This window comes from Diachasma alloeum, unplaced genomic scaffold (assembly GCF_001412515.2).
Source record: "Diachasma alloeum isolate Michigan unplaced genomic scaffold, Dall2.0 Dall_scaffold_00566, whole genome shotgun sequence".
Taxonomy (NCBI): domain Eukaryota; kingdom Metazoa; phylum Arthropoda; class Insecta; order Hymenoptera; family Braconidae; genus Diachasma; species Diachasma alloeum.
Genome location: NW_021680698.1, coordinates 232,295 through 259,645, shown reverse-complemented (window position 1 = coordinate 259,645; position 27,351 = coordinate 232,295). Strand labels below are relative to the sequence as shown.

The 27,351-nt window shown below is 41.6% G+C and overlaps 1 protein-coding gene across 4 annotated transcripts in view; it reads right to left on the bottom strand.

The window, feature by feature from the left end:
- LOC107043396 overlaps positions 1 to 27,351 on the bottom strand; it is a 203,181-nt gene that overhangs the window by 89,415 nt on the left and 86,415 nt on the right. For all 4 annotated transcript variants that reach the window (XM_015264893.1, XM_015264891.1, XM_015264894.1 and 1 more), the window contains 2 exons: positions 14,150 to 14,422; positions 7,253 to 7,513 (listed from right to left, as the gene is read on the bottom strand). In XM_015264893.1, the coding sequence (XP_015120379.1) occupies positions 7,253 to 7,513; positions 14,150 to 14,422 (534 nt within the window). The remainder of the gene's footprint in view (positions 1 to 7,252; positions 7,514 to 14,149; positions 14,423 to 27,351) is intronic.

Genomic DNA, 27,351 nt, shown 5'->3' with positions numbered 1-27,351 from the left:
TTTTTTCCCACCCCCCCCCCCCCCCAACACCGCGTATAGCATGCGAGACTCCCGCTCGAACAATGAGACTGAGAATTAGAGCGTTAAAACCCATTTTACCCCTCCTCCCCCTCGCCCCGGGAATCGAAACCGAGTCGTCCGTGTACCAACCCCGCGCTCTAATTACACCGCCACCGTCGTCGGTTTCATGATTTTGTATATACAGGGTGACGTCAGCACCTTGTTTACAAATTGAGAGAAAATATAGAATGGAAAATTAGTAATCCAATGGCATAAAAATGATGAAATTAACATAATAAATTTTTGAATACTGAGCGTTAGATTTTTTCAATGATTTAGCCAATAACATCATGGTAGTCTCCCGCCATGCCGCCATGATTGAAAATGGTGATGGTACGACAATTATGGCAGTACTCAATCGCAATATAATTGACTGAAATATTGAAAAATTCTAATGTTCACCATTTGAAAATCTATTATCGGAATTTAGTAATTTTTGTACATTGAATTCCCGATTTTCTGTTCTATATCTGCCTGAAATTTGTAAACAAGGTGCTGACGTCACCCTGTATCTCATGCAAAACGTGTCATTAATTTGGGTACATATTCTCTCCAAGTGGGCAACGTCGTCTGAAGTATTTCAATCCTTAAATCTGCCGGTTAAAATTTCACGTGGCGATCTTCAGACTATTGCCGCCATGATATTCGAAAAATAAGTGCAATTTTACTGAAAAATGCAGAATTATTATAAATAATTTCCTGTTTTTAATTAAAACTACCCTACCCCATCTAGAACTATAATTTCTGCTCCTTTTGTTGCTTTTTTTAGCTCAATGGACATAGGCATAATTTTTTAAATAAGTTTTGAAAAAAAAGCGATTTTAAACCATTTTGAGTACTTCAACATTTTTTTCCTGAGAAACCAGGACATTTTATGAGATTAGGCAGGCGGACTTGAAATCAGAGTGCAAAATGGTTTCTAGTGGTGGCAGTCCACTGTATACAAATTTTTTTCGAAAAGAGGAGAAAATTTCCGACAAAATCTGAAAGTTCAAAAATTCCTTTGTTGTTCTTAGTGGCTTTGTAATTAGAATTGAAAACAAGTTTTTAGAAAAGAAAAAAAATAAATCTTCAATGTCTCCGTCGGAAATCGCTGGCATCATTAAAATCACCGAAATCTCATGATTTCAAACTGTGAAGTCATTTCGTGACATCTGCAGTCAATAAAATCAGAGAAATCAGTATATGCATGTGAGTGACGTCTAAATCTCACTTTACATCCACAAAGCAAACCATTATCATTATTTTTCTTGCGAATATCTGGGTATATTATGAAAAAAGATTCAGATACGTTACTGCCGCAGCCAATGATGGCTCAAGGCTATATCGAAATCAAACAGTATCAAAAGACTATTCCACCTCTAATTTTTGATGATAAGAAGTTGACAATTGACCAAAGAATTTTGAAAGAAGTAAACAAATACTTTTAGTATTCGTCATCATAGTTTATTAGATATACTAGTAGTAATTTGTAATTGTTCATCAATATTTCGTGACAATAAATTCAATAGTTCTGATGAATAATTCTTTGGTATTAATTATTATTTCGGTTCGGTGAGATTTCAATGATTTCAATTAGCAGAAGTCATTGATTTCAATTGGATGAAGTCGATGAAATCATGGGGAGTCATGAAATCCCCGATAATTATGCTTGAAATCGCTGAAATCATATGTAACGTGACATTTTCGCATGGGGGTTAAAAATGCCTATTACCTTCGCCCTTCTTCCCCTGAATCTAGTTAAACTAAAAAAAATGCAAAAATCTATGGGCGCCAGGTAATTTTTAGCCGGAATTACCAAACCGGAGTAGTCTACCAACTCAGCTCTAACTAATTCAAAAATCTCTAAAACGTACACAAAAGGGGAGAAAACTAGATAAACCGGGAGTCGCGATGAAAACTCGGTACTGACCCGATCCGGGTGGAATAACCGATCAAAAATCGGAGAGACACACGAATAAAAATCCGGAATATCCGCTAAACCCCAAAAATGGTAAATTAAAGGGCCGAACGGAGGATTGTTCAGAGGTTAACCTACTCCACGTGGCTGCGGCCACGAGAGGGAATCCACCACGAGGGGGAAGAACCGACGCCATTATCAATGGCTCGGATAAAACTCAATTTGCACCGTAAAACTCACGGGGGTAGGGACATTATAATCCAAGTCATTCTAATCCTGAACACTGTAATCCAAGGGCACGAATAAGCCAAGGAATGACTATCACGAACTAAGCGCTAAGCCCTTGCGGGAGACTCACTAGGGCACGACTAATGACTAAGCCAGCCAACGCGGAACTACCTGCCCTGGGTCAGTGTCGCGGGCACTAACTGCAGCGCGAAGTCCGGCCAACAGAGGCGGGCTCTAATTGGCGGAGACTTTGGCACATCAACCGTGGGTTTCGATGGCGCCGCCGAATGATTTCGGGGAATTCAAAATGAAAATACTCAACTCTAAATATTCTCTACATAACTTTATAAAATAAAATGATGTTAATCCGGGCCGAACTGGTGGACGTTCGGAAAATTACCGAGGGTTTTTCGCGCCTCCTACGGGTCGGTTCTCCTGGATTCACGGGGTTAAAAGACACATAAACTCGAATTCTTTATTACTGTGAATTATCAAACTATTATTCTGGACTAAACTCTAAAGCAACCTGGCAATCCGTCGGAGACAAGGGTTGCACTTGCTCCTAACGACCTTCCACCAAAAACACAAAAGGTAACCATTTAGCCCCGTAAAATTCAACGAAATTGTGGAGCGCCGGTATTGCAACCGGACCTAATCGATTTTCCGCGGGATTAACAATAGAGTTGACCCCATAAAAATAATCGGATGACACATAACTTGGTCCTTCTTCACGATAATTCCATGGGCCCTCAAAAACGCGTAATTATTCTGGTCTTGACACACAAAAAAATTGATATTACAGAACCAAAACCTTGAAAAACGAATTTAGCCATGCCATGGCGTGGAAATCCCAAAACCTCATTGTCGGAACGACGATTGGACGTCTGACTACCCCGGGATGGAAAAGCGAAACTCTCTCTCTCTCTCTCTCTACTCTTTACTCACGGATCGGCTTTCTACGTCACGGGAGTTTGTTGTTCCTGTGGCCTTATAGCGTTCTAACGAACATCCCCACATGTTCGTTACACATAAATTCAATGAAATCATTGTGATCATTAACGTAATCGAGTGAAATTGACTGCATTTAGCACTCATGGTGTCACTCGATCTTGGAGTTTCCAGCCCCTCGAGCTACATTATCCAGCTTCCAGGTAAGAATTGACGATAGAAACAGGGCTCATCAAGCCCTGGACCAAGGCTCGGAAATGCTCAATCAGGGCTGGGGCTCAGCCTTGGATCAATCCTCCTTCAGCCCTAAAATGATAACCTCGTTTCAGGCTTAGTCCGCAAGGCTTGAACGAGGCTCGGTGCCAAGGCTTGATTCAAGCCTTGAATTACCACATTTTAAAGGCTCAATCGAGCTTCGGCTAAATAAACTGGAGTATTGTTTATAGATATTTGTATAAACAATTTCTTATTGCTTCATAGCCCTTTTTATGAATTTAGAGTAACCTATGAAAGAGAGTGCGGTCGGACCGTACGTCACTGTTGCTAAGCGTTGTTGGTGATTGTGATTGTCGGTTAATTAACAATGGATGGGAAAAAAATTATTATCATCATTAGTTTCTATTAATTATTCATCCTGGATTATTACCGTGCACCTGGAAGTTGAAATACAATGAAATCAAACATTTAAAAATTTGCTCCTCTGCTGGGGTTCGATCCGGGCCCTCCTGATCCGTAGACAAGCGCGCTATCCACTGGACTACCTGCGACTTCTTAGGATGATACATTTTTTTCGGGTATAAAAATTCAACTTGTGTTAGTGTTATTTTGTTATTTTGTTGATATCCTAATTAAACTTCCTGAACTTGAATAAATGATAGGTCCGATGGATTTATGAGTTCAGAATCGATTGATTAATTATAGATAAGGATAATAATAATTATGTAGCCTCGTGCACAAAGGGCTGCTCTAGGTCTGGTCTGGGGGTAGCTTAGATAACTTGGCAGAAAATTATAGCTATGTTTGTAGATGATGATAATGTTTTCACCACCATTAGCTAATGAGTATTGATATAAAAATTGAGGAAATTAATCGAAAGTAACTTTAATTTTCGAGGCCTTGCTGAGCCCTGAATAAGCCTTGACGTACTCAGCCTGAATACTGAAAGCCTGGACTAGGCCTGGATTGAGCCTCGCCAGTGGCCCCTTTAATCATCCTCATTTGAAGCTCAAGTGAACGATGAAACCAAGCCTATCCCAGGCCTGAATAACTGAGCCTCGCCAACCCTGGGCTCATACAGGCTTGTTTTCATCGTTAGCCTATGTAATTCTTACCTGGGCTTTCAAACGGCGTTGGCGGAATTGGATTATCTGTGACATTTTTGGAATTATCTAGTTTTGAACAGAATCATGCGTTTTTGATTGGGTCCATATACGTATATGGACCCCGTCCTTGAGGGGTTAAAGGGAATCTTCTATTTCGAATTTGTCTCACCAATTATTGCTATGAATCAATAAAATAACTCGATTTCTCCCAAATTTCATTTAGTCCATACACTGGGGAGGGGGGGGGGGGGGGTCTTTACGTACATTTTAGGCGGATTAACTCTAGTCTGGTCACCAAACGCGACCATGTGACTTTGGTCACATCCGCGGGGATTCGCCGCCGTGTTATTAAGGCTTTAGCATTGCCGAATTCACTCTACACTGCTCAGGCGCGTTTAGCGAGTTTCCGGCAACGTCGCGTCATGGGCAATTTCATTTAACATGGGAAAAAATAATTCATCTGTAAGAAATAATGTGTTTTCTTTTAGAATTTTGGGAAATATGTTGTTCTAAAAACTACTATAATTTTTTAGACACTTCAGTTGACAAAGTCAAATTTTTTTTAATTTTTCCGGTGAGCCAATTAATGGTAATTAAAGAAAAACCACGCGCGGCGAGGTTTCTCTCATAGGGTGACCATCTAGGCTTAAATTTTTTTTATTGGATCCTATGTTTTTGACCCACTGAATCCGAATATCGGGCTCCCCGGGTCGAACTCTGGTCACGTTTTTTGTTATTAACAATTTTTTAAGGAGGGACCCCGGTGAAATTTGAAAATCTACGGTGGCTTTAGGGACTCATTGAGCGACTTTAGTTATATGATGAGATATGTTAAAAAGTGGGAAAAATCCTGGACACAATTGGTTTTACCCCGTACTTCCACGGAAAACGTCGTTATTCATGTTTCTACCTTTAAAACGTTCCTTTGAAAAAAAGGGTTTTCCCTTCTGATTGTCTTTGCATTATGCCTCAAAAATCTTTGTTTTGAATAGTTGACGATCAGAAGAAAAACCCCCTTTTTTTAATTTTTTTCGTTTGTTTTCGGTTTTCTTCGATTTTTTTTCATGATCTATATAATGGATCGTAAAACGGAAGCTTAACTTTGTTCTTTGGAGTCTCACGAACTATCTTCAACATTTTAAGCGTCAGCGGGGTAAACGAACAATAAACAATCAATTTCTTTGCACTAATTATTCGTTTTTAGACACATATAATCGATCTTCAAGGCATGAGAAATCTCACTCCAATAGCCGGCGACTTTTAAAACTCATAGTAGTCTCCCCTGAATGAAATTGCTATTCATTCCGTTTGACGGGATATGAATGAATAGGCTTCCCATAGAATACGTAAATGACGTCTATTTACATTAAATTGATCATTTTTTAAAATAATTTGTTTAAACAAACAATAAAAAAATTTTCTTTAAAATGTGCGTCATTTTCGAGGGGGTAAGTTCTGAAAAAATTTTACTGTTCTCAACCGTTTCATCGATAAAAATTTAGCAAGAAATGATTAGTCAAGATATTTTCGAATGGAATACCAAAACAGCTTCAAAATTATCAGGGATTTCCCAATAGGTTCGTTTGTATGTAGGGAAACTTGAGAGACATACCTGATTAATTTTGAAGCTCGAGTTTGGCTAAGAGAATTGCACTATGAGACAAAATCCATCTGTTCGTTCCAACCAGTATTATTTTTTTATAATTGGTCTGGTTAACTCATGGATAATTTGTTTGGTTTGTTTTCCGAATTATATTCAGTAATTCTAATTATTGAATGTGTCGACTCTCGTTTCGCCCCCGCCGCATTAGTAATATCGATTTTTTGCCTCGCCTTCGGCTCGGACGCCAACACCACGCGAGTAAAAAACCCCATGGCACTCGACCTGAAATATACTATTTCGGAAAGCTGAGAAAATTTCCGACAAAATCTATAGGTTCAAGCTTTGTTTTGTTATTCATTGTGGCTCGTAATTAGAATTGAAAAAAAAAGTTTTTAGGAGAAAAAATAAATCATTCTTCAATATCTCCGACAATAATTGAGTTAGAAAACTCCGTTTGCAATAATTTTTTTCTTTTAGACTGTACTTTCCGATAAAAAATAGGGAAAAAAATTAAAATTTTGAGGTAATTTTTCGTATACAGAATTGGCGGATTCCTCATACGGATGGGCACAGAGAGGAGAATATTTGAAAACATGAACTGGAATCCATTCAGACGCCTACTACCAGTGACATTGGTAGAAACGAAAATAGCAGAAAGAAAAAAGCGTAGAGAGTAACATGTCATCCATCAAAATGGCTTCTGTCATGCTGCTTGTTCGGGATCTTAACGAGACAAACCATTCAATGATCAAATTTAGTCGATTCGTGGGATTGCACTTTTTCAAGTAGCTTTGGTTTTTCTTGTGAGTTGACATTTTTTAAATAGATGGTGAACATTAATTCAATCGGTGTAGTGATAAGTTGGCCTCCATTGAATGAAGAAAACCTTTCAGAAATCGTTGTTAAAGCAGAAAGTGACAAAGAACTTCTCCTCAAGTTGACGATTATGCAGGTTTTGAAGGATTCTCCATTTGAATATTCAATAGTTATGAATCTTCTAACGGACAAATATTCAATTTGTTTGAAACAAAATTATCAATGAAATATCTAAAGTAGACTGTTTTCATTTATTATAATTAGACTTTAAATCTGCTATGAAGTCTCTGAGAGAAGATTTTTCATCGTGATTAAATAATCGATTGAATTTCAAATCGATAATTGAAAATGAAATGATAAAATATGATATTTCACCTCAATACAGGTTTCACACATGATGAAACTGCAGCTGTTGCCACCATGTTTCATCAGGTCTCCATCCAATTCCTCGAGACATATTGTACACGGACCAATTTCCTCTTCTGTGTTGGCAACATTCTGACAGGGTTCAGTCTCTGTTAGACGATCACTACCACCCTCGTTCGTTGGTATGTAAACGTCTGGAGGATCCATCAACTCAAACGCGTATATCGATCGACTCACATCTTTAACGTGTCTCAATAATAAGTTATCATCCTGTAAAAGAAGAACAAAATTGGAAACTAATTTCGATAAATATCGTTTGAAATCGTCCAATGATAAAAATTGCAAATTCAAAGATTTTACTCGGTGAGCAAATGTTAGCAATTAAAAACAAAATAAATATGGAAATATTTCAAAATAATGTTCAATGAAATGTAGCCTCGTAATCAAAACTTCATATTACGAGAATGTTCTCTCATCAATTAATCCAAGAATTAGTCAATTTTGGAGGGTAGTATCGACGACAATCTAGACTATATAATTTGTCGCCTTCTTGACCCTCCAGGAACCTCAACATAAATGTCGCCGATCAAAAATCCGTAAAGTAGTGTCGTACATTTCGAGTTGCGATAGCTCATGTTATCATATCGACACTTTAATAACAGACAAGCGTATCTATTGTAACATGTGTCGTGTTTTGAATTTATTCAAAAAAATTAATTTCGTTTGTAATTTTATGTCTCACTAAATTCGACTTATTCGTTGCCCACCGGACATTGAGTTGCTGTCGATGCAGCTCAATTTACCAAGCTAGTACGCCACGCGCGACCTTCAAAACCCCAAAATTGCAAACGCAGCGCATCTGCACTGTCGTTTTCGGGCTTTAGATTCATTCTTTTCGAAATTATATTCAGTCTCGTCTTCGATGCCAAATCGGCACGTCCATTCGATCGAGCTCCTCGGGCTCTATCCTCATGATCGTAGCATCGGAATTGGTTATCAGCCCTTCACGACGTTCCATGGGATAGACCGGGTTATCCAGAAAAATCAAATACGCACATCTTCGTAGAGGTTGACTCTGGTGCGAAACGGTCAGTGAACTGCGAATTGTTCACTACGTTTTCGCGACAATAAGTGCAAGGACACATTAGAAAATTATAAAAATTAAATGAAACCGTGCAAGGACACAATTAACTCAAAATTTAAATCATAGTGCGATAAGTGAAACGAACTTCATTAGAAACTTAAGTGAGACTAATGTGAAAATCAACTTATTATTATTCTACAAGAAAATCATTTGGAAAATGACTTTGGATTATTTCTACTATTGGTTTGTACAAAATTCGTCCGACAATCTATTTATTTTGGCCTTTTGCGAAGATCAAATTTATAAAATCAAAATCTTCAAATCAATAAGCTAATGTTGAAGATCAGTCGAATTCTCTCTCTCCTTTGGTCCCCTTCTTTTTTATGTTCAATTAAAATCTCTTCAAACAATAAATATCAGAATTAACTTTCATTCAAATTCCTTTTTATTTCAAACCCCTGACTTTATCATTATTGTTCTTCAAATTGGAAAACATCAAAGATTCAAATGATAGATGCAGATGCGCCTAGCGCTTAAAAGGTAAGGATCTGCTAAACAAAAATATTATTTTATCCCGATAATAAGAAAGTAAAAGATAACGCATTTAATATTTAATTGAATATGTTATAAAAATTTTCCTGTTATCACAGTAAAATTGGTGTCAGAAGTGGGATCCTTAGCCTGCACTATCGTTTCAATTTTTCTTCCCCCAATTTTCTAAAAGTTCAAAAAGAATTTTCTTTCTAATTTTAGAATTGCGTTAAATTATTTCTATCCCTTTTGAATTTTGATTAAATTTATAATCAATTCAAGCTCACAATTTTTCCCAATCTTTCTAAATTACAAAAAAAAAAAAAAATTGAATCCCTCAAAATTCTCCATGAATTATTATTTCATCCTTCAAATTGTAATATTCTTCACAATTTCATATTTAATCTTCATTTTCTTTTCAACATTCATTCATTTTCTTTTCATTCTTTTTCTAACATTCGAAAATACTTTTGAAAATCATTCTTAATTCAAATTTGAAAATATCTATATTTTACAATTTTTATTTTTGTCATTTTGATTTGACAGTTATAAGACATTTTTCGAAATTAGAAATTTCAACACATCAAAATTTTCTTTAGTTTCATTTCTTGTCTTTCAAGGATATTCGCCAATTTCTTCCTTATGTTCCAAGCTAAACAAAAAAAAAATTACCCTTGAAAATCAAATTGAATTTTCAAAATTTTTCTCTCAATTCTAGTTCTCAATAATTTTCATTTTCTATTTCTATTTATTCAATCCTTCTTGAAATATTTTTGAATCACTTTAATTTTTGAATTATAATCGGAAATTATCGTCAACTTCAATAAATTTGAAACATTTGTTAATTATTGTTCTCCTTCAATTGAACAATTGATTTACCTCTAACAATTGATTTACATGAGTCACTAATTATTCTCAATGAAATAATTTTATTTCCGACATTTTTCTGCACTTTTGGGAATATTTCAAACCTCAACGCGACTCAGAGGTTCTCATTCATGTGGCTCCTCGCTCCAGAATAATTTTCAATTGTATTTTCATTCTCGTGCTAATATATTCAAATAGTTACGCATGAAACTTACGGATTTTTGACACAAATTTAGAATTCTCAATTTTCCATCCAAAATTTTGTTCTTTTGAAAAATATTCTATATGCTTCTCAGTCTTCTTTAAACTATCATTTCACGCTGGATTGCATTTCTCTGGGCAATATCTAAAAAAAATTTATTGTAAAATATTTAGTTTTTTTTGCCTGATTAAAACAAAAATTTACTTCCTTTGTGACGAAACATTCGGAATTTTTCTGGCGTTGAGTCTGTAACCACCCCACAAATTTTATCATTATTTCTTATTGAACACCAGACACTTACATATTTTTCTCTAATGAACGTATGATTGAAAATTGAACAGTTGATGCGGTCATTTAAGAGTTTTCAATCGATTTTCCATTTCTTCTGGTAAACTAATGAAATTGAAAATTCGAATAATTTATATTAGAAAAAGGAAATTATGGTCCTTAAATATTCATTCAAATTCTAATCATCAAAATGATTGATTACTCGGATAAGCCCTTGATAAATCCATCATTCGACAACATTCCATATTTTACGGGACTCAATTGCTCACACATCAAATTTCTTGAATTTGATATATCCGTATGGACATTTTTGAGCAAATATGACCCGGTGAATTGTGGAACTATTAATGACGTTTTGAATAGAACTGAGTATCCAGCAACATTATATTTAGATCATTCATCAATTCGATCTGTCCACGATATTCTCGATCATCTATATCGCAAATATGGAGGGATCTATGGCCCCTATGATTACGTTCAATTAATCAATGAAATTACACCGCGTTACTGTGAAAATCTAGCTGATTTCACCCTCCGTTTGCAGGAAATTGTTAGACATGCGCAGCACTATATGCAATGCCGCGATTTCGTTGGATTTGAACAAGCTTTGAGAATCCTCGAACGTGGTGCCCTTCAAAAGCTCAGTCGAATCTTACCAGAGAAGTATGGTCAGTATTATCGTGCCCATTTTATAAAATCTTTCCGTCATGCTCATTCCAAAATCATCGAAATTTACCACATTGTTCGAAAACAGGTAGAAGAAGAACGCGATCGCGACTTACTTTATGGTAATGTCAAGTTCAGTGAGAGTTCAAAAATTCAAGAAAATTCATGTCCTCAATCTGCAAACATCAATTCTGATGCTGATGCTCAAGTGCCAAGTCAAACTCAACTTATAATTCTAGATGTAAAATTATGCAGAATGCCTATTCTTTCTCCTGTTGAAATTTCTAATGAAACTGAGGATCTCACTGCCTTAGAAGGAGTTCAATCATTGTTCGAATTCAACGAAATCATTTCTGACCCTCTAAAATATTCAAAAGTGAACTCACTCTCACCTCAAAATTTTGAGTGCTTACTAGAAGAGTTATATGAAACTCATCACGCAGTATCGAGTGTAGAATTATCCCTAAATTCAGCGATTCTATTACAAGAATTAGTACATTCCGATGATAAAATCAGAATTCAGGAACCAATCTCTCATGAACCGGTTCAAATGACTGTAACCTCAGTTACAGGGGGGGATGTTCTCTCATATTTTCTTTCCAATCCTGTTCATAACGAAGAAGAGCAAAACAAGACAAAATTCTCTAATCAGTCATTCGGTTTTTATCCATTGATCAAGTGGCCGCAATCTCTCAAATTTTTGAGGAATGTTCTACTAGAATATTTTGACCCTTCGTGCATGATCTCATGGGATTTAATTGCAAATTTCCAATCCATACTCAATGAGTCTACCTCCCAAGTTTCATTCCACGATCGCGTAAAATTTCTCGATCCGTCACAGGAAGCGATTTCATCTAAAGATTTTCTAACTTCAGTTGCAAAGGGGGACGTCATCTTGACTTCCCTCCCCAATTACAGTATTCCCATTAATTATCAATATGAGAATAAAATATAAGTTGAGATACATGAGCCAATAAATGATACTTATTCACTCTCAAAGTTCAATAGATCAATCGATAAAATTACAGATGAAAAGTTCGATCAATCTTTCAAGATTTCATGGACTACGAATAAGATTTCACTCTTCTTCCAGCATGATCAATTGATTAATCAATCAAATTTGAGTTTACTTCAAATTGAGAGAAATTCATCGACAATTATGAATAATTTATTCGTTTTTCGACTCAAAAATGATGCAGATCTCGATCAATATCGTCTGAACTTGACTGAAATCGTTTCATCTCGGATTTTTGACCCCTGCTATTCCCTCTATATCTTCCATGAATTGCCCGAACGGAAAGGAATCACTATGGCATGCTCAATTTCTCGAAACTCGTTCATCGTGACATTGACCAGCACTTTTAAACTTATTCGCGAGTCCATAAATGCAAACCTCTCAAATATCCTATCAAAAATTTTACGATGTTACCAATGTTCATGCTCGTAGATTTAAAAACCTCCGTTGTTCAACTATTCCTATTTCCATTCTTCATTTACTAGACTTAGATTTACTAGATTTACTATTTTTACTCGTTGAATATACTTTATTCTCCCCCTTTCTCCTTTCTAGATCAAAAATATTGGGAAGTAATATCCAACTATTTCTCGATTTTGAGATGGAATAATCTACTGAATGGGTACAAATAATTCAATAACACTCATTTTCATCGTCCATATCCTTTTTTCAAATAATCTCTCGAATTTTGACATGTTTTATGATGGGCCAAAATGAATCAGTTGTAGATTTTCCTACCTTTCAAATTTTAGTAAATTTCAGTAATTTTGGTAATTTATGAGAAAGAAAAACGATATTCATCCAGAGTTAGTTTTCAGTGAAGGTGAAATCAGTGATCGCGGACCTTTTAGTAATGATGTTCAAATTGGGACTAAATAGACAAATCGAACTCATAAGAAGACATCGTCTCAGTGAACTGAAAATAGAATCACATATATTGCGACCATAATTTGAATCTGCCCCTGTCAACATAATTCGAATTCGCACTATTGATTCACGAGAAACTTGGTGATCCGGGCAACGAACTACCATCCTCATAAGTTGAGACTCGAAAAACGAGAATTTTGGGTGCAAATTTGTATCTATCCGTACCAATAGAGAATTGGCGGTTTACAAGCGATTCCCACTACGACATGCACATTAACAACATTGACATGTCATATCATGAAAATAAAGAGGAAACTTTCAACTTCAAAGATAACTCCTTCAAAGGGACTCCTGATGGATGAAATTGTCATCAACACTTGTCACTGGCTGAACTATCGAAAGCCGTGCAATTTCCACCTGAACATTCACCTGAAATTCTCATCATCGCAAGGCCTATTCAGAACTGCTCAACGGAGAACAACGAGAAAACTTCGTCTTCTGAGGCCAGGAACATCTTAGAGGATCTCAGTCATGTTAACCAGAGAATCATCAACTTCAGAAGGACCCTGTCATTGAAAAGTAACTCAAACTACTAAGATCAACAGAAACTTCTCTCTACATCAACTGGTACCCGGGAGGACGTCACCATCGTCACCAGGATCATCAGCTGCCCATACCGAGAAGGATGTCTCAACCCACAACTGGATCATCGTCAGCATTCAACGATAGACAACAAGATTTGTACCCTATTATTAAGTTTTATTTTCTTTTTTTTTTTGTTATTTTTTTTCAAATTTCTGTCAATTGCATTACCCGAATGAAAAAGTAGTATCAAATTATAATTAGTTTAGAATAATAAGAGAGAATTCACGTAATATTAGAATCGAACCGTTAGAGTCTTAAAATTCGTACATGAAAGATTTCACTCACATAATTTCCAGTTCCCCATATTACATTCAAACTTTTTAAATAATATAACTTGCTCTCATAATTTAGCTTACTCCTTTCAAATCCTATCATTGCCTCGTGCAATTCAGAAACAAAGGAATTTCACGGTTCCATTACTTGAGATTCGAGATTCATTCATGACAATCAAACTATTCACTGCGAAAGACATCAGCAATCATTTTATAATGTCTCTCTTGATGAAGTAGACATTGAATCAGTTGAACTACAAGAATCTTAAATCAACACTGCTTTGAGTCAAACACAAGACTAGTAACCTGTCAGAGAATCTGAACAGGGAGGAAGCCATATATTCAATTGAATATTCACGAAAACAAAACCTTACAAACAAAATGTAGGAAATTTTAAATTCGACTCTAACTGTTCGAAAATTTTAATATTCAATAAATTCATAATTTAAATAATCATTCAATATCTTACCACGATTCTTGATATGTGATTTTCCAATACCTCCGCTAGGGCCACATTACCCGTGGGGACATCATCTTTCTCCAACGTTTTAAGTAATTCTTCCTTCAATTTTCCAATATTGGATTGTTTGTTGAGGGATACAACACATCGAAGTGGAGGTTCATTGGTCGCTGGGATATAGGTAACGGTAAGTTGCCTTTCCATCGCATGTGGAAGAGGCACCGAAAGGTACATAAAGGGCTCGTACGTTACCGATACATGTTGACAGACAGCACAGACCACCTGAAAATTATTCATTGAATTGAAAATGCATTGAAAAATGAAGTATTGATGGAGAATAGTTCGTTTGATAACATAAATCCATCCCTCGCTGATCAGGATGAAACAAAGGCATCTGTATAATTTTTTACAACAGGATATTTCACTGCAACATACAGTCCGTAAGGAAAACGAGTAATTATGGGCGTTTAACCATTCCCAAGATAGTATTTTCTCGAGCCAAAGGCGAGTAAAATAAACCGCACCGATCAGGGGGCGCTGCGGTCGCAAGGGATAGACGCTAGATTATCGCTCTGCGATTCTAACAGTTTATTATATAATATGAGCGATCTACGCAAATAAGTTTGGGGGGGGGGCATCTTCTAAGTGCTCGTTACAAGGGTGGAGATAATAGGTTTTGTCAAGGAAGTGTCTCCTAGCAAGTTTTTTGGCTTTTGTCAGTCACTGCCTTCGAGGAGAGGTTACAATGGGTCGTGAACGAAAGACTCGTAGAGGAGAGGGAGGGGACGACGAGAGGGAGAACCAGTGTAATTTGCTGCTCACGGATGGCGCCACTGGGAAGGGAAAGCAACGGGCGGTGTGTATGGGCCTTTCTCAACCCGGGACTCCTGCTGATGAGAAATTGAAGAGGAAGAGAGGAAGGCCTAAGAAAGAGGAGACGGCCAGCCAGGGGGAGGAAACCTCTGGTATGAAGATCGACGACTACTTCACGCGGAGCCATGAGGCAAATTTCTGTGCGAAAGTGATGCACACTCCTCCAAGAGGCAAGAGAAGCCTCAGCTCCCCAAGAGAGGACTGGAGAGCATGCCAGATAATGGAGGAGGAGGACATAGATGATCCCGCACTGCTGCAGAGAGTTAGTAGCATGGGTCGGCTGGCAGGGAAAAACCTGACTGATGAGAAGGCGCTGGAGAGGGCAGAAGTGAAGGAGAGAAGCCCAGCGAAATGTCAGGAGGACTCGAAGGACAAGGTAGGCGATGAGGAAAGTCAAATAGCTCCTGAGATGCCGATGGTAGCGAGTGAAACTCCTCAAGAAAAGAGTAGTGCTGGAGCTGGTGAGACTCAAGGAGAGAAGAAAGAAGTAGGTGTCAACACTGAGCCAGGGGGAGAGGGTCATATATGTCAGTCGTGTGGGAAGTGGTGTGGGTCATGCAGAGCAGTGGATAATCAACGCCTGAATAAAAGGCTGGACAGCATTGAGGGAATGCTGAAGGCGTTGATGGCCAGGGAGGAGACCCCAACCAAGAAATCAGACATGTTCGATGCAAGACTGCACGAGGTACTGAGTGATATACTGAGCGGAGTGGAGAAGGTCAATGAGTCGGTCGAAACCATGGGAAAGTGGGTGGTCTACGGTTTTGACGACGTGAGGAGAGACTTGGAACTGTCCCTAGCCAAGGAACGGAGACAGATGGAGGAGGTTAGGAGAACCTCGCTCTTGACCGAGAACTCTAAGACGGGTGGCTCCACAGCTAGCAGAAGCGAGGATGGAGCAGTGAAACAGAGCGAGGCTATTAATGAAGGCCAGGGCCACAACAATGTGATCGTTGGAGATAACTATCTGCTATCTCCACAAGGGAGAACTTCGTACGTGTCCGAGAGCCCGGAGAAGGGTGGTTCTAGAGCTGACAAAATTAAAGATAAAACCGAGAAGCATAGCGACGTTAGAAATGGAGGACAGGACCGCAAATATTGACTGTCTCCATAAGGGGGAAAGAGCTCACAGGGAAGAGATGTTAATGGCATTTGCACCAGAAACCAATGGAATCAGAGAAGGATCTCCCAGACAGAGGAATCCACTCAGAGAAGGAGCAATGATCCCCTCGAGGGTCTGGCAGTGAGACAGGGCGCTCCAGAAAAATTGAGTAGGGGGGTGCTGAAATACGAGTACAAAGAAAGGAGAAGGAGACGAGACAATGTGATGGTGAAGGGTATGAACTCCTTCCCGGGAACAGAAGCGGTGGACTTCGCTACTATTGTCAGTAGCACCTGCAGAGGGCTGCATATATCGGTGATGGAGGTCCAGACACTGCCCTCCGGGGACTTTGTCTTCAGGTTGGGGCACCATCGCCAGAAGAGCTGATGCAGAGACGCCATAACTTACTGACAAAAGTAGGAATTGTGGTGGAGGACGATCTAACTCAGAGAGAGGCTGAGGTGACGGAGTACCTCCAAGCGCTAGCTGTTCGCGCAAGGGACCTGGGGAGGTCTGCGAGGACCTTGGGCTTCCAGCAGAATATTTGGCTGCGCAACATGAAATTTAAATGGAGCGAGGAACGAGCAGAGCTACTCATCAAGGACAGGCAAGCTGGGAGACGGAATGAGAGCAGCGATGGGAGGAGCTCCTCTTGTGGTAATGATAGGAATAATTGACTACCTGAGGAAGGGGGGGAAACCGCACTTATCAGGGCCACCTGCTGGAACGTTGCTGGGCTTAAAGGGAATAAAGTAACGAGGGTCTGGGACGATATCACCAAGTATATTATAGTTTTGTTAGAGACCCACGTAACCAATGCCAAGCAGGAGGGCCTGATGAAGAGGTTAAAAAGTATCTCAAGCGATTTTACATGGACACCCCAGGGGGCCATTAAAAGGAATAGAAAAGGCAGGGGCATGGGAGGGATTGTAATAGGGGTCAGGAATGCTCTGGGAAATATTAAAGTCAAAACGTGGATCAATGGGGCAGTTATATCTGGAATTAAGTTGACTGAAGTGGGGAAAAAATGTAGACTGATTGCGGGGTATAATAATGTTGGGATTAATCAGTTGTTGAAAGAAATAAGTAACGAAATAGATGAAGGTAGGGAATTAGGAGAATCTATCATAGTCATGGGAGATCTCAACGCTAGAGTGGGCACGTTGCAAGCTGGGGATGAGGAAGGTTTCGAACGGAAATTCTGTGATAAAATAGTAAATAGGGAGGGGAGGAAACTGCTGGAATTTTGTGATACTGAGGGTTTAGTGTTGGCTAACGGAGCTATCAAAGGGGACTGGGACGGGGCCATCACCTTCACAGGGAATCGAGACGATGTGGAGGGCTCGGTCATTGATTTAGTTCTTCATGAGGGGGTTCCGGGGGTGTTGGAAGGAATTCATATTTGGCCTACAATTGACTCAGACCACCTGGGGATTGCCCTGAGTCTGTGCAGACCCAATGGATCGAGTCCTGAAGCGCCAGAATGTGTGAAGGAAAAATATAGGTCGGGAAAATCGAGAGAAAACGAGACCAAACTCGTGTGGAGGCCAGCTTCCGGTGAAGTATATCAGGATTACCTAGATCGTAAGGAAATTAACTCAGAGGAGGGGGAAGATGTTATGTCCGCTGGAAAAGAATCAAGTCAGTAATCATAGAGGCAGCGAAAGAAATAGGAATGACTAAGGTAGTGGGGAAGGGGGGCCCAAAGGACAGTTTTGCGTGGCTGGGGGACGAATATAAAATCCAAAGGGGCATAGTCTTTGATATGCTGAAACGCTACCTAGATAGCCATGAAATGGGGGACAGGGTAAAATTTCAAAAAGAAAGAGGCAAGATGAAGCAAATGGCTAAGGAAAAATTGCGAGAAATTGCTGAGGCAAAGAAAAATGGAGTTAAAGCTAGTAGGAACATGAGCGAGCTTTGGAAAGCTACAAATGACTGCCGTCCTCATCAGACGAGGAAAGGTCTATCCATTTCGGACGAACGCTGGGTGAACCAGATGGCAAAGCTTTTGGGAGGTACTAGCATAGCTAGGGATGAAGATAGAGACTGGGAAGGCCGGGAAGAATGGGTCGAGGTAGAGGAACTCAATGAAGATATCTCATACCTAGAACTCTGTGGAGCGCTGAAAGCCTTGAAAAATGACAAAGCGGCAGGGGAAGATGGGATTAGTAGAGAGCTCCTAAAGAATTTGCCTGAGAAATGGAAGGACGAGCTGTGGAAGGTCGTACAGAAGGGGTGGGATTCCGGGGTCTTGATTAAAGGGTGGCAAGTGGCGCGCATCTTTCCTATTCACCAGGGGGGGGGGCGAGAATGAGGTAAAAAACTATAGGGGAATCTCGCTTTTAAACTTGGGATATAAACTATTAGCATCATGGCCAGGCGGGTGAGTGGTTGGCTAGAGAGGGAGGGCAAGTTCAGGGAAAGTCAGGGGGGCTTTAGAAGGAAAAGGGGGACTAGGGAACAGATATTCATCCTGAACTCGCTCATTGGGAATAGAATAAAAAACAAGGGAGGTAAACTTTACACAGCGTTCATAGATTTAAGAGCAGCGTTCGATACGATCGACCGACATCTGCTTCTTGAGAAGCTGTGGAAGCTGGGTATTAGAGCTCGTTTTTATGATATGGTCAAGGCCATTTATAGTTGCACGGAAAACGAGGTTATTACGGGGACGGGAATCACTGAGAGGTTCCATACAGGCAGGAAAGTAAGGCAGGGATGCCCCTTGAGCCCAATCCTCTTCAATCTATTCATTGACAACATAAATGATAGATGGGAGAGGAAAAATGAGGGAGGAACCGTGATTGGGAAAACGAAAATCTACTGCCTAAAATACGCGGACGATATTGCGACTGTAGCTCAGGATGCCGGGGAGCTACAAAGCATGTTGGACACTGTCGTGCGTTATTTCACCAAAATCATGGTCTTTAGGGGTGGGGGACGAAGAAAGAAGGGAGTCCTGGAAAATTGATGGAAGGGAGGTAGAAGTTGTAAACAACTTTAAATACTTAGGATATTGGTTTTCATCTAGAAATTCGAGTGAGGGGCACATTCGCAAAATGGCAGGAAAGGGGTTAAAGGCAGTTAACACAGCGTGGGGGGTTACCACCAGAGCAGGGTTATACACTCTCAAGAGCAGGCTATATATCTTGAATACTTTGGGTAAGGCAGGGGCGATGTATGGGACTGAGATCTGGGGCTTAAAGAAAAGACAACCTATGGAACGGGTACAAGGGAGGGTTACGAAAATGGGAATGCGCATATCTAAATTAACTCCAGACTATTTGTGGAGGGCTGAAAGTGGCAGAGAGAGTGTCATCTTTGATACCAGAAGACGGGTACTCCATTTCTTGGAAGAAGTAAGTAGGCTGGAAGGGGACAGGCTGATTAAAGCCTGCCTCAGGGAGGAAATCAGGGCTCTGAAGAATCGAAATCCCTCAGCCTGGGGTGCAGAGTTGAAGGAGGCATTAGAGGACTGGGAAGGTCGCGAGTTTCTGGAGATCTTAAGAGAAGGCTAATCTGAGGAGAAGGAATTTGAAGATCGAGAATTCCTGGAAGATGGGAAGATCGGAGAATACCTGGATAAAGGGAGGGAAAATGTTTTGATTAAGGACAAGGAAAAGATTCGGTGCTCTAGATTCAACCCAGATTATAAGTTCTTGAGGAGGCTGGACGAGTTCTGCTACTGGGGAACGAAAGGGGTGTCATGGGGGGATAAAGTCATGTGGGCGCGGCTGCGCTGTGGGAATGTTGGAAAAGCTGGCAACAAAGGCTATGAAGACGTAACTTGCAGGTTATGTGAGGGAGCCACTGAAAATTTGGATCACATCCTGGTCTGTGATGCTATCAAAGGGGGGTTGTGAAAGAAGTTTGGGATGATTGGAGAATCCTTAGCAGGGAAGAGTCAATTGTAGAGCTATTGGGGGGGAGACCTATACCGGAACTTTGTAAATTTTTCAGGGAGTGGGAGAAACTGATCAGGGAGAAAGAGGAGGAGCGGAGAGACCTTTCCGCTCCTGCTGTTTGAGGACTCTCTTGTTCGTTCACTCACTCTATTACAGGGAATTTCATCTAGGGTGGCATGGAGTGGGAAGGAAAGGAAACTGAGAGTCGTAATATCGATGGCGCGTCCGAGGAGTACTTTCTATGTAACCGATCCGATGGCGTGGGTAAAGGCTACGCGTGTCCCCGGTTATTTTTTTGTTAGTATTTTCTTTGCTTTTGCCTTTGAGCCCCTCAATCCCTCGAATTCTAGGCGGAAAAAGGCCAAAGACTGAGGCAGTCAATTTACTTATTTGTCGGCAGAGTGACCTTTTTTTTTTGGTAAGACTAATTGTAAGTTACGTTGTAATTGATACTAGTCGAAACGAAAATTTTGTACCTAGTTATTAGAACAGCCCCTATGGCATTTGTTTTTTTGTGATTACTCAATATTGTTTGTAATACGTTATTGTACTCACCATTTCTATCTGGGATTCAATATTAAAGGGAAGGGAACAAAAATGTAAAGACCCGAGAGGGTATACATATGGATAAATGAAATAAAAATAAACAATAAAATAATAAACCGCACCGCAACAGCTTGACGAGATTTTTTTTGTGATGATTTTTTAGTTTCCGAATTTGGAAAGTATGCAATACTAATTCCCAGGCGACGAATCATGAGAAACAGTGTACAAAATCAATTTTTTTCATATTCGGGTGCACATTTTCAATTCTTTAGATAGATGGGGAAACGTGTGGAACAAACATTTTCAATAATTAAGAAAAAACTGTTTTTTTATACCTTAGGGGATTGATCGTACAGATCTTGTTGATTAAAAACAGTCGGGAATGATATTTCTATGACATTTTGAGTAATTATAAAGAACCCAGTTGATATCTCGATGTGTGCACAAGTTGAAGTGATTACAAAGTTTTTGATGAACAAAGAGAAAAACGGGAATATCTCGAAAACTTTGCATGAACGGGTGCATATGTTTTGATTGATTCAAATAAAAGCCATCGAAACGAATATTTTGAAAACAAAAAAAGCGGAATCGATCCACTAGTTTTGAGGATACTTGCGGAAAACGGTTTAAAAACGAATCACTTTTCCTCAAAAACTATTAAATCGATCGTGCTGAAATTTTGCAGTTTTCTTTTTTTTTTCAAGGCCTCTTGAGTCACCTTTTTTGGGTCTCATTTTGACATACTATCCAACCCTATGCATGCGGCTGTGCATTCTACACTGTACCGCATTCACCCTCCCATTGGACTCGCTAAATACCGTTGAGGGCGCTGTTTTTCGTCAATATGTGGCGCCTGTGGCGTTACCAGCAGCGAGCCCGTCGACCGCTTTACCGACCGAGCCAAGACAGCGCCACCGGCGCAAACAGGAACTCATTCCTCGCCGCGACAACGACTGAGTTGTCGCCGACTGAAAATTCAGTATTACTACAAGTCTCTACACGCGCCACAGCTGTAGCCAACTATCTGTCTTGTGTCATTCAAAGTTTATTAAGACCTCAGCACCAACTTCGAGAACAACAACGAACCCGACTGTTCAACACAAGTGGCCAACGTCGAGGCACCACCCAGTTGACGTTTCAAACTACCTGCTTTCAGCAAAAACCAGCCGCAACTCCGCACCGATGACGTCGACAAATTTCACCTCGTAGCCAGTCATCTCAGCCCAGATGTCCTGCAGAAAATTCCTGACATCCTGGAAAATCCCCCCACGACAGATAAGTACAATTTTCTCAAGCAAGAGCTTCTCAAACGCATCACTGACTCAGCAGACCGACAGCTTGAAAAGGCTCTATCAGAGGTACAGCTGGGGAACCAGAAGCCATCCCAACTACTGTGTCAAATGCAGTTGCTCGCAGGCAACAGGGCCACTGAAGAAACATTACGAGTCAAATGGCTCTCGTTGCTGTCCCCTGACGTCAGGAGAATCCTGAAAATCACCAAAACGCTGCCGCTGATGATCTGATGGAAGAGTCCACAAAAGCATTCGTCATGGCTGCTTCCAGTCACGTGAGACTACCTACCCAACAACACACCAGCTCAGTCGCCTCGGAACTCATTGAGCTCAGACAACCGATGACCCAGCTGATCACCCTGAATCAGAGCATGGCCAAGTCCATCGAGCGGTTGAGTCACTCAGTAGCCAGAGGAAGATCTAGGAGACGTCATACCTCTACATCATGCTCAAATTCACCAGCCCCAGGAGGTATGTGCTCGTATCAAGCTAGATTTGGAGACCAGGCGCGGAACTGCCATAAACCATGTAATTACGTGTCATTAACCTTCGCCCAACCAACACCCCGGGGAAACTAGAACCGCTGCCGTCAGTCATGGCGGTAGGCGACAGCGATTTTAATAATAATACTCCTGACATCAAAGAGCACCGCCTATTCTTCACTGACTCTGCTACCAACACCAAGTTTCTTGTGGATTCTGGTTCAGTCATATCCATAATTCCACGAGAAAATCAGCACCATAACGAGAAACTTGCAGAGTTCCAGCTATACGCAGCTAATGGCACCACCATTCACATGTACGGACAGCGAGTGCTCAACCTCAACCTCGGTCTCCGTCGTGCCCTCAAGTGGCCATTTATCACTGCCGATGTGAAGACAGCTATCATTGGTGCAGACTTCCTCATCTACTATGGTTTGCTCATCGACCTCCAAGGTCGTCGCCTGCTCGACAAAATCACCAACCTCAGTGTAACTGGCACCTTACTTGAGACGTCGGTTTATAATGTTTCCCCAATCGACAAAGACCTGCAGCTGCCATCATTCTACAAGCAACTTTTGCACAAGTACATCGAGGTTACCAAGCCCGCACCTATTCTCTCGATCAGCCCCAATAATCCAGTGGCACACCACATCCCCACAACAGGCCCACCAGTAGCTAAACGCCCTCGTTGTCTAGCTGGTGAGAAACTTCAGTCTGCCAAAGAGAATTTTGACCTCTTCCTACAGTTCGGCGTCATCAGGCCCTCCAGCAGCTAATGGGCCAGCCCAATACACATGATGGCCAAGAAGAATGGTGCGTGGCGAGCAACAGGTGACTACAGACAGCTAAATCGTCAAACGACACCTGATCGCTACCTAATTCCACACACCGAGGACGTGATTCAGCGTTGCCATGGTAGCAGCATCTTCACCACCCTTGCTCTGGTACGTGCCTACCACCCGATCCCAGTTACTGAAGAGGACATACCAAAGACCGCAGTCACCACCCCTTTCGGCCTTTCGAGTTTTGCGGCATGCCACCTGGATTACGCAATGCTGCACAACGTTCCAAAGGCACATGGACAATCTTCTCCGAGACTGCAGCTTCGCCGCCTGCTACATCGATGATATTATTATCTTCTCCGGGATCCCTCAGCAGCACCAACGACATGTGGAAGCCATACTGAAACTGCTTCTCGACAATCATCTGACCATCAACCCTAATAAGTGTCAATTCGCCCAAGAAGAGGTCCAGTACCTGAGATATACCATTAACAAACATGGTTACCGCTCACCAGCCAGCAAGGTAGATGCAATTCTGACCTACCCCAAGCCAGAAATCATCGAAGACCTCCGCAGATTCTTTGGCATGATGAATTACTATCGCCGTTGCATCCCCCAGGCCGCAGTCATTCAGGCCCCCCCTGAACGAGCACCTGAAACAAGCCAAGAGAAAGGACAAGCGGAAAGTGGCTTGGACTCCCGACTCGGAAGCAACTTTGGACAAATGTAAGCAGAGCGTGGCAGAGGCCACCACTTCCTCACGGCCTTTGCAAGCCGGGGATGATGCCTCGCGGCATAATTTCCCTAATGAATTAGCTTCATCTTTCCTCCGGAGGGTCTTTCGACTCCTCCAGCATGCTTTCTCTTCCCGAGTATTTCTACTCGGGAGAGTTTCCGAGTTGTCTGCGAATCAGCCGGAACTCCTCGGAGCCTGGGAAATTGAGAGGCTGGTCTGACCAGGATAGAACCACGTTACCCACGGTGCGGCCACCCACACTCTCAACCACCAGTTACCGCTTCGGTCATCGCGCGTCACTGCCTCCGGGTAGTACTAAACTGTATGGTTGGGCCAACAGGAGGATTTCTCTACTCCAGGCCCACGGGCCCATATGCCTTGAATCGTTCCGCGGAGACTAGATGACGCCGGACACTACAAAGTCGTCACTTCGCGTTCCGAAATAACTCAGATTTACGCGCGGGGCATGCAGAGGCATCCCCCTATATTCGCGGCCACAGTTATGCACCAGGCTACGTGGAGTAAAACTCCTTACTATGGCTTATTCAACCATTCACCACTCCAGCACACAGAGAAATTTTTCCAACCTCTCGATTCAAGCGCTCGCGTGCGACTACCCCGGAATCTCATTAGAGCCTTGCCTCCTAGTCTGGGTATCTTCGCAACGATAGGTCATTCCGTTACCCTATCCCCACCAATCACCCGACAGGATCACGGAGGTACCCGTCCTTTCACCTGCCCCGACACAGCCTTTAGAATCGCCCAGTTGGAACCCCTGTACGTCGGACCACTTTCCCCCAAACACAGCTGGGCGAGTTCTAAAATAGCGAGAGTAACAGCGCCCTCCAGACCTCCAGAGGTCGCGGTTTCACCCATAACCGCTATGCCTTTGGTCTTTCATTGGTCAGTGGTTATTCTCATCTAGTCGCGGCTTTCTTCAGCCGCCTCTAGATGTCACTACCTGTCTCTTTTTAATAATTTAAGAGTTCACATATTTTTTAAGGGGCTTTCAGCCCGTAACGAGAAAATCCCGTTACAGCATAGTCGAGGGTCGCGAGTTCATGGTCAAAACAGACCACAAGCCCCTCATCTACGCCTTTCACCAGCAACCTGAGAAGGCATCACTCAGGCAGGCCAATTAGCTTAACTTCATTTCGCAATTCACTACAAACATCGTTCACGTGAAAGGTGAAGGCAACATTGTCGCTGACGCCTTGTCCCGTGTCAACACAATGCCCACAGGTCTTGGCGCTGACACTATCTACGAGGCTCAACAAGAGGACCAGGAACTCACGATTCATCAACAACGCCAGTAACTCGCTCAAACTCCAACCTCTGATGGTTGAGGACTACGAGAATTACTGCGATATTTCAACTGGTCGACTTCGTCCCTACATACCAGAGGCTGTTCGTCAACGCGCCTTCGAGGTTGTTCACAACCTATCACACCCCTCCGGACGAGTGACAGCGCGACAACTGAAGGAGAAATTCGTCCGGCTCGGCATTAAATGCAACGCCATTCGCTGGGCCGAGACCCAACCGACTGGACCCAATCCACATCGACGTGCCCGACAACCGTTTCGACCACATCCACCTGGATATAATTGAGCTTCCTCGAGTGAACGGACTACGCTACAGTCTCACCATCATCGACAGGTTCACCAGATGGCCCATCGCAGTTCCACTCTTCAATATCGAGGCGGACACCATCGCCACAGCCTTCTATGGACGCTGGGTCACACAGGTCGGCACTCCACTGACCATCACCACGGACCAGGGAAGTCAATTCAAGTCCAGGCTGTTCATTGCCCTCGCCCGGATGATGGGAGCCAATGAAATCCACACCTCACCTTATCGCCCTCAATCCAATGGGATACTAGAAAAATGGCATCGAACTGTCAAGGCTGCACTCATGTGCAACGCCCATACACCCTGGCCTGAACTGCTGCCGACCGTGATGCTCGGCCTACGGATCTGCATTAAGGAGGGCCTTAATGCCTCACCAGCCCAACTACTGTATGGCACCGAGCTTAGAATTCCAGACGAATTCTTCGTCACCGCAGACATGCCAGCCGAGCCAAACTTCTTCCTAGAGAAGTTCAGGGAGCACATACGCAAAGTGCGCCCGACCCCCATGGCTCACCACACAAAGAACAAATGTTTCATCCTGAAAGATCTCTACACCTGTTCACACGTCTTTGTGCGGATCGACGGTGTTAGGAAGCCCCTGGACCCACTCTACTCCGGACCCCACCGAGTTGTGAAGCGTGTGGACGACCGGAGTTTCATAATCGACGTTGACGGTATTGAGAAAAATATCTCTGTGGATTGCCTCAAACCAGCCTTTATCGCCAAAGTGCCTGAAACAGCAACAGAGAGACAGGATCGAAAGAGTCAACCCACTGGTAAACCAGCATCGCCAGAGAGTGTACCTGACCCAGTACCTTCTACCTCAATGGATCGGCCGCTGAGAACTTCTTTTTCTTCTTCGATTTTTTTGGCACTGACAGTATGTCTTGCGGCCGTTGTCCCTCTGAGGGGAAATTTCAGAGGTGTTTCAATTGGTCGGTATGGTGGAGAGGGAGATTGATGGAATTTACCTTTCTACCTTTTGGTCGAGGCGGTAAGAATTTAGATGTCCTTGTTGATGGATTTGAGGTAATTGAAAAGAATGTATACTATTTCTGCTAATGGGGTGGCTATTAGTTTGGTATGACGCTGAAGTTAGCAGCCGACTTGGCAGCGAAAGTTCAGGGCCGTAGCAAGGATCTGTGGGGCCCCATACCTCAATACGAAAACTGAAAATTGTTCCTATTTAAGTTCTAAATTCCGAAATGATCTGGAACAGCCTCCCCATTCTCCACAATATGATCAACCCCCTTTGTTCAGGCCAAGGGGGTGGTAGGGAGGTGAAAATCTCAATTTTTGTCTTTTTTTTGGGAAGAAAAAATTTCTGCACCATAAATAGCCAGAACCACCAGCACATTGTTATAAAAAAAGATTAAACGAAACACCCTCGACCCCCAGAAAAATGATTAAGTCTTTCAGATTGGTCCAAGGGGGTGCTAGGGGGTGGAGAAATGAAATCTTCGCGTTTTTCAGGGGGAAAAAAATTTTCCGACTCATAATAAAAAAAACCACAAACAAATGTTAATGGAAAAATACTCAGTGCAACTCCCCCTACCCCCAGAAAAATCATCAAGTCTTTCAGAGTGGACCAAGAGGGTGCTAGGGGGTGAAAAAATTAAATTTTCGCGTTTTTCGGGAGAAAAAAAATCTCCGACTAATAATACGCAAAACCACCAATAAATATTGATGAAAAAATACTCAGCGCAACTCCCTCAACCCTCAGAAAAATTATCAAGTCTCAGACTGGTCCAAGGGGGTGCTAGGGGGTGGAAAAATAAAATTTTCGCGTTTTTCAGGGGGAAAAAAAATCTCCAACTAATAATAAGCAAAACCACCAACAAATGTTAATGAAAAAATACTC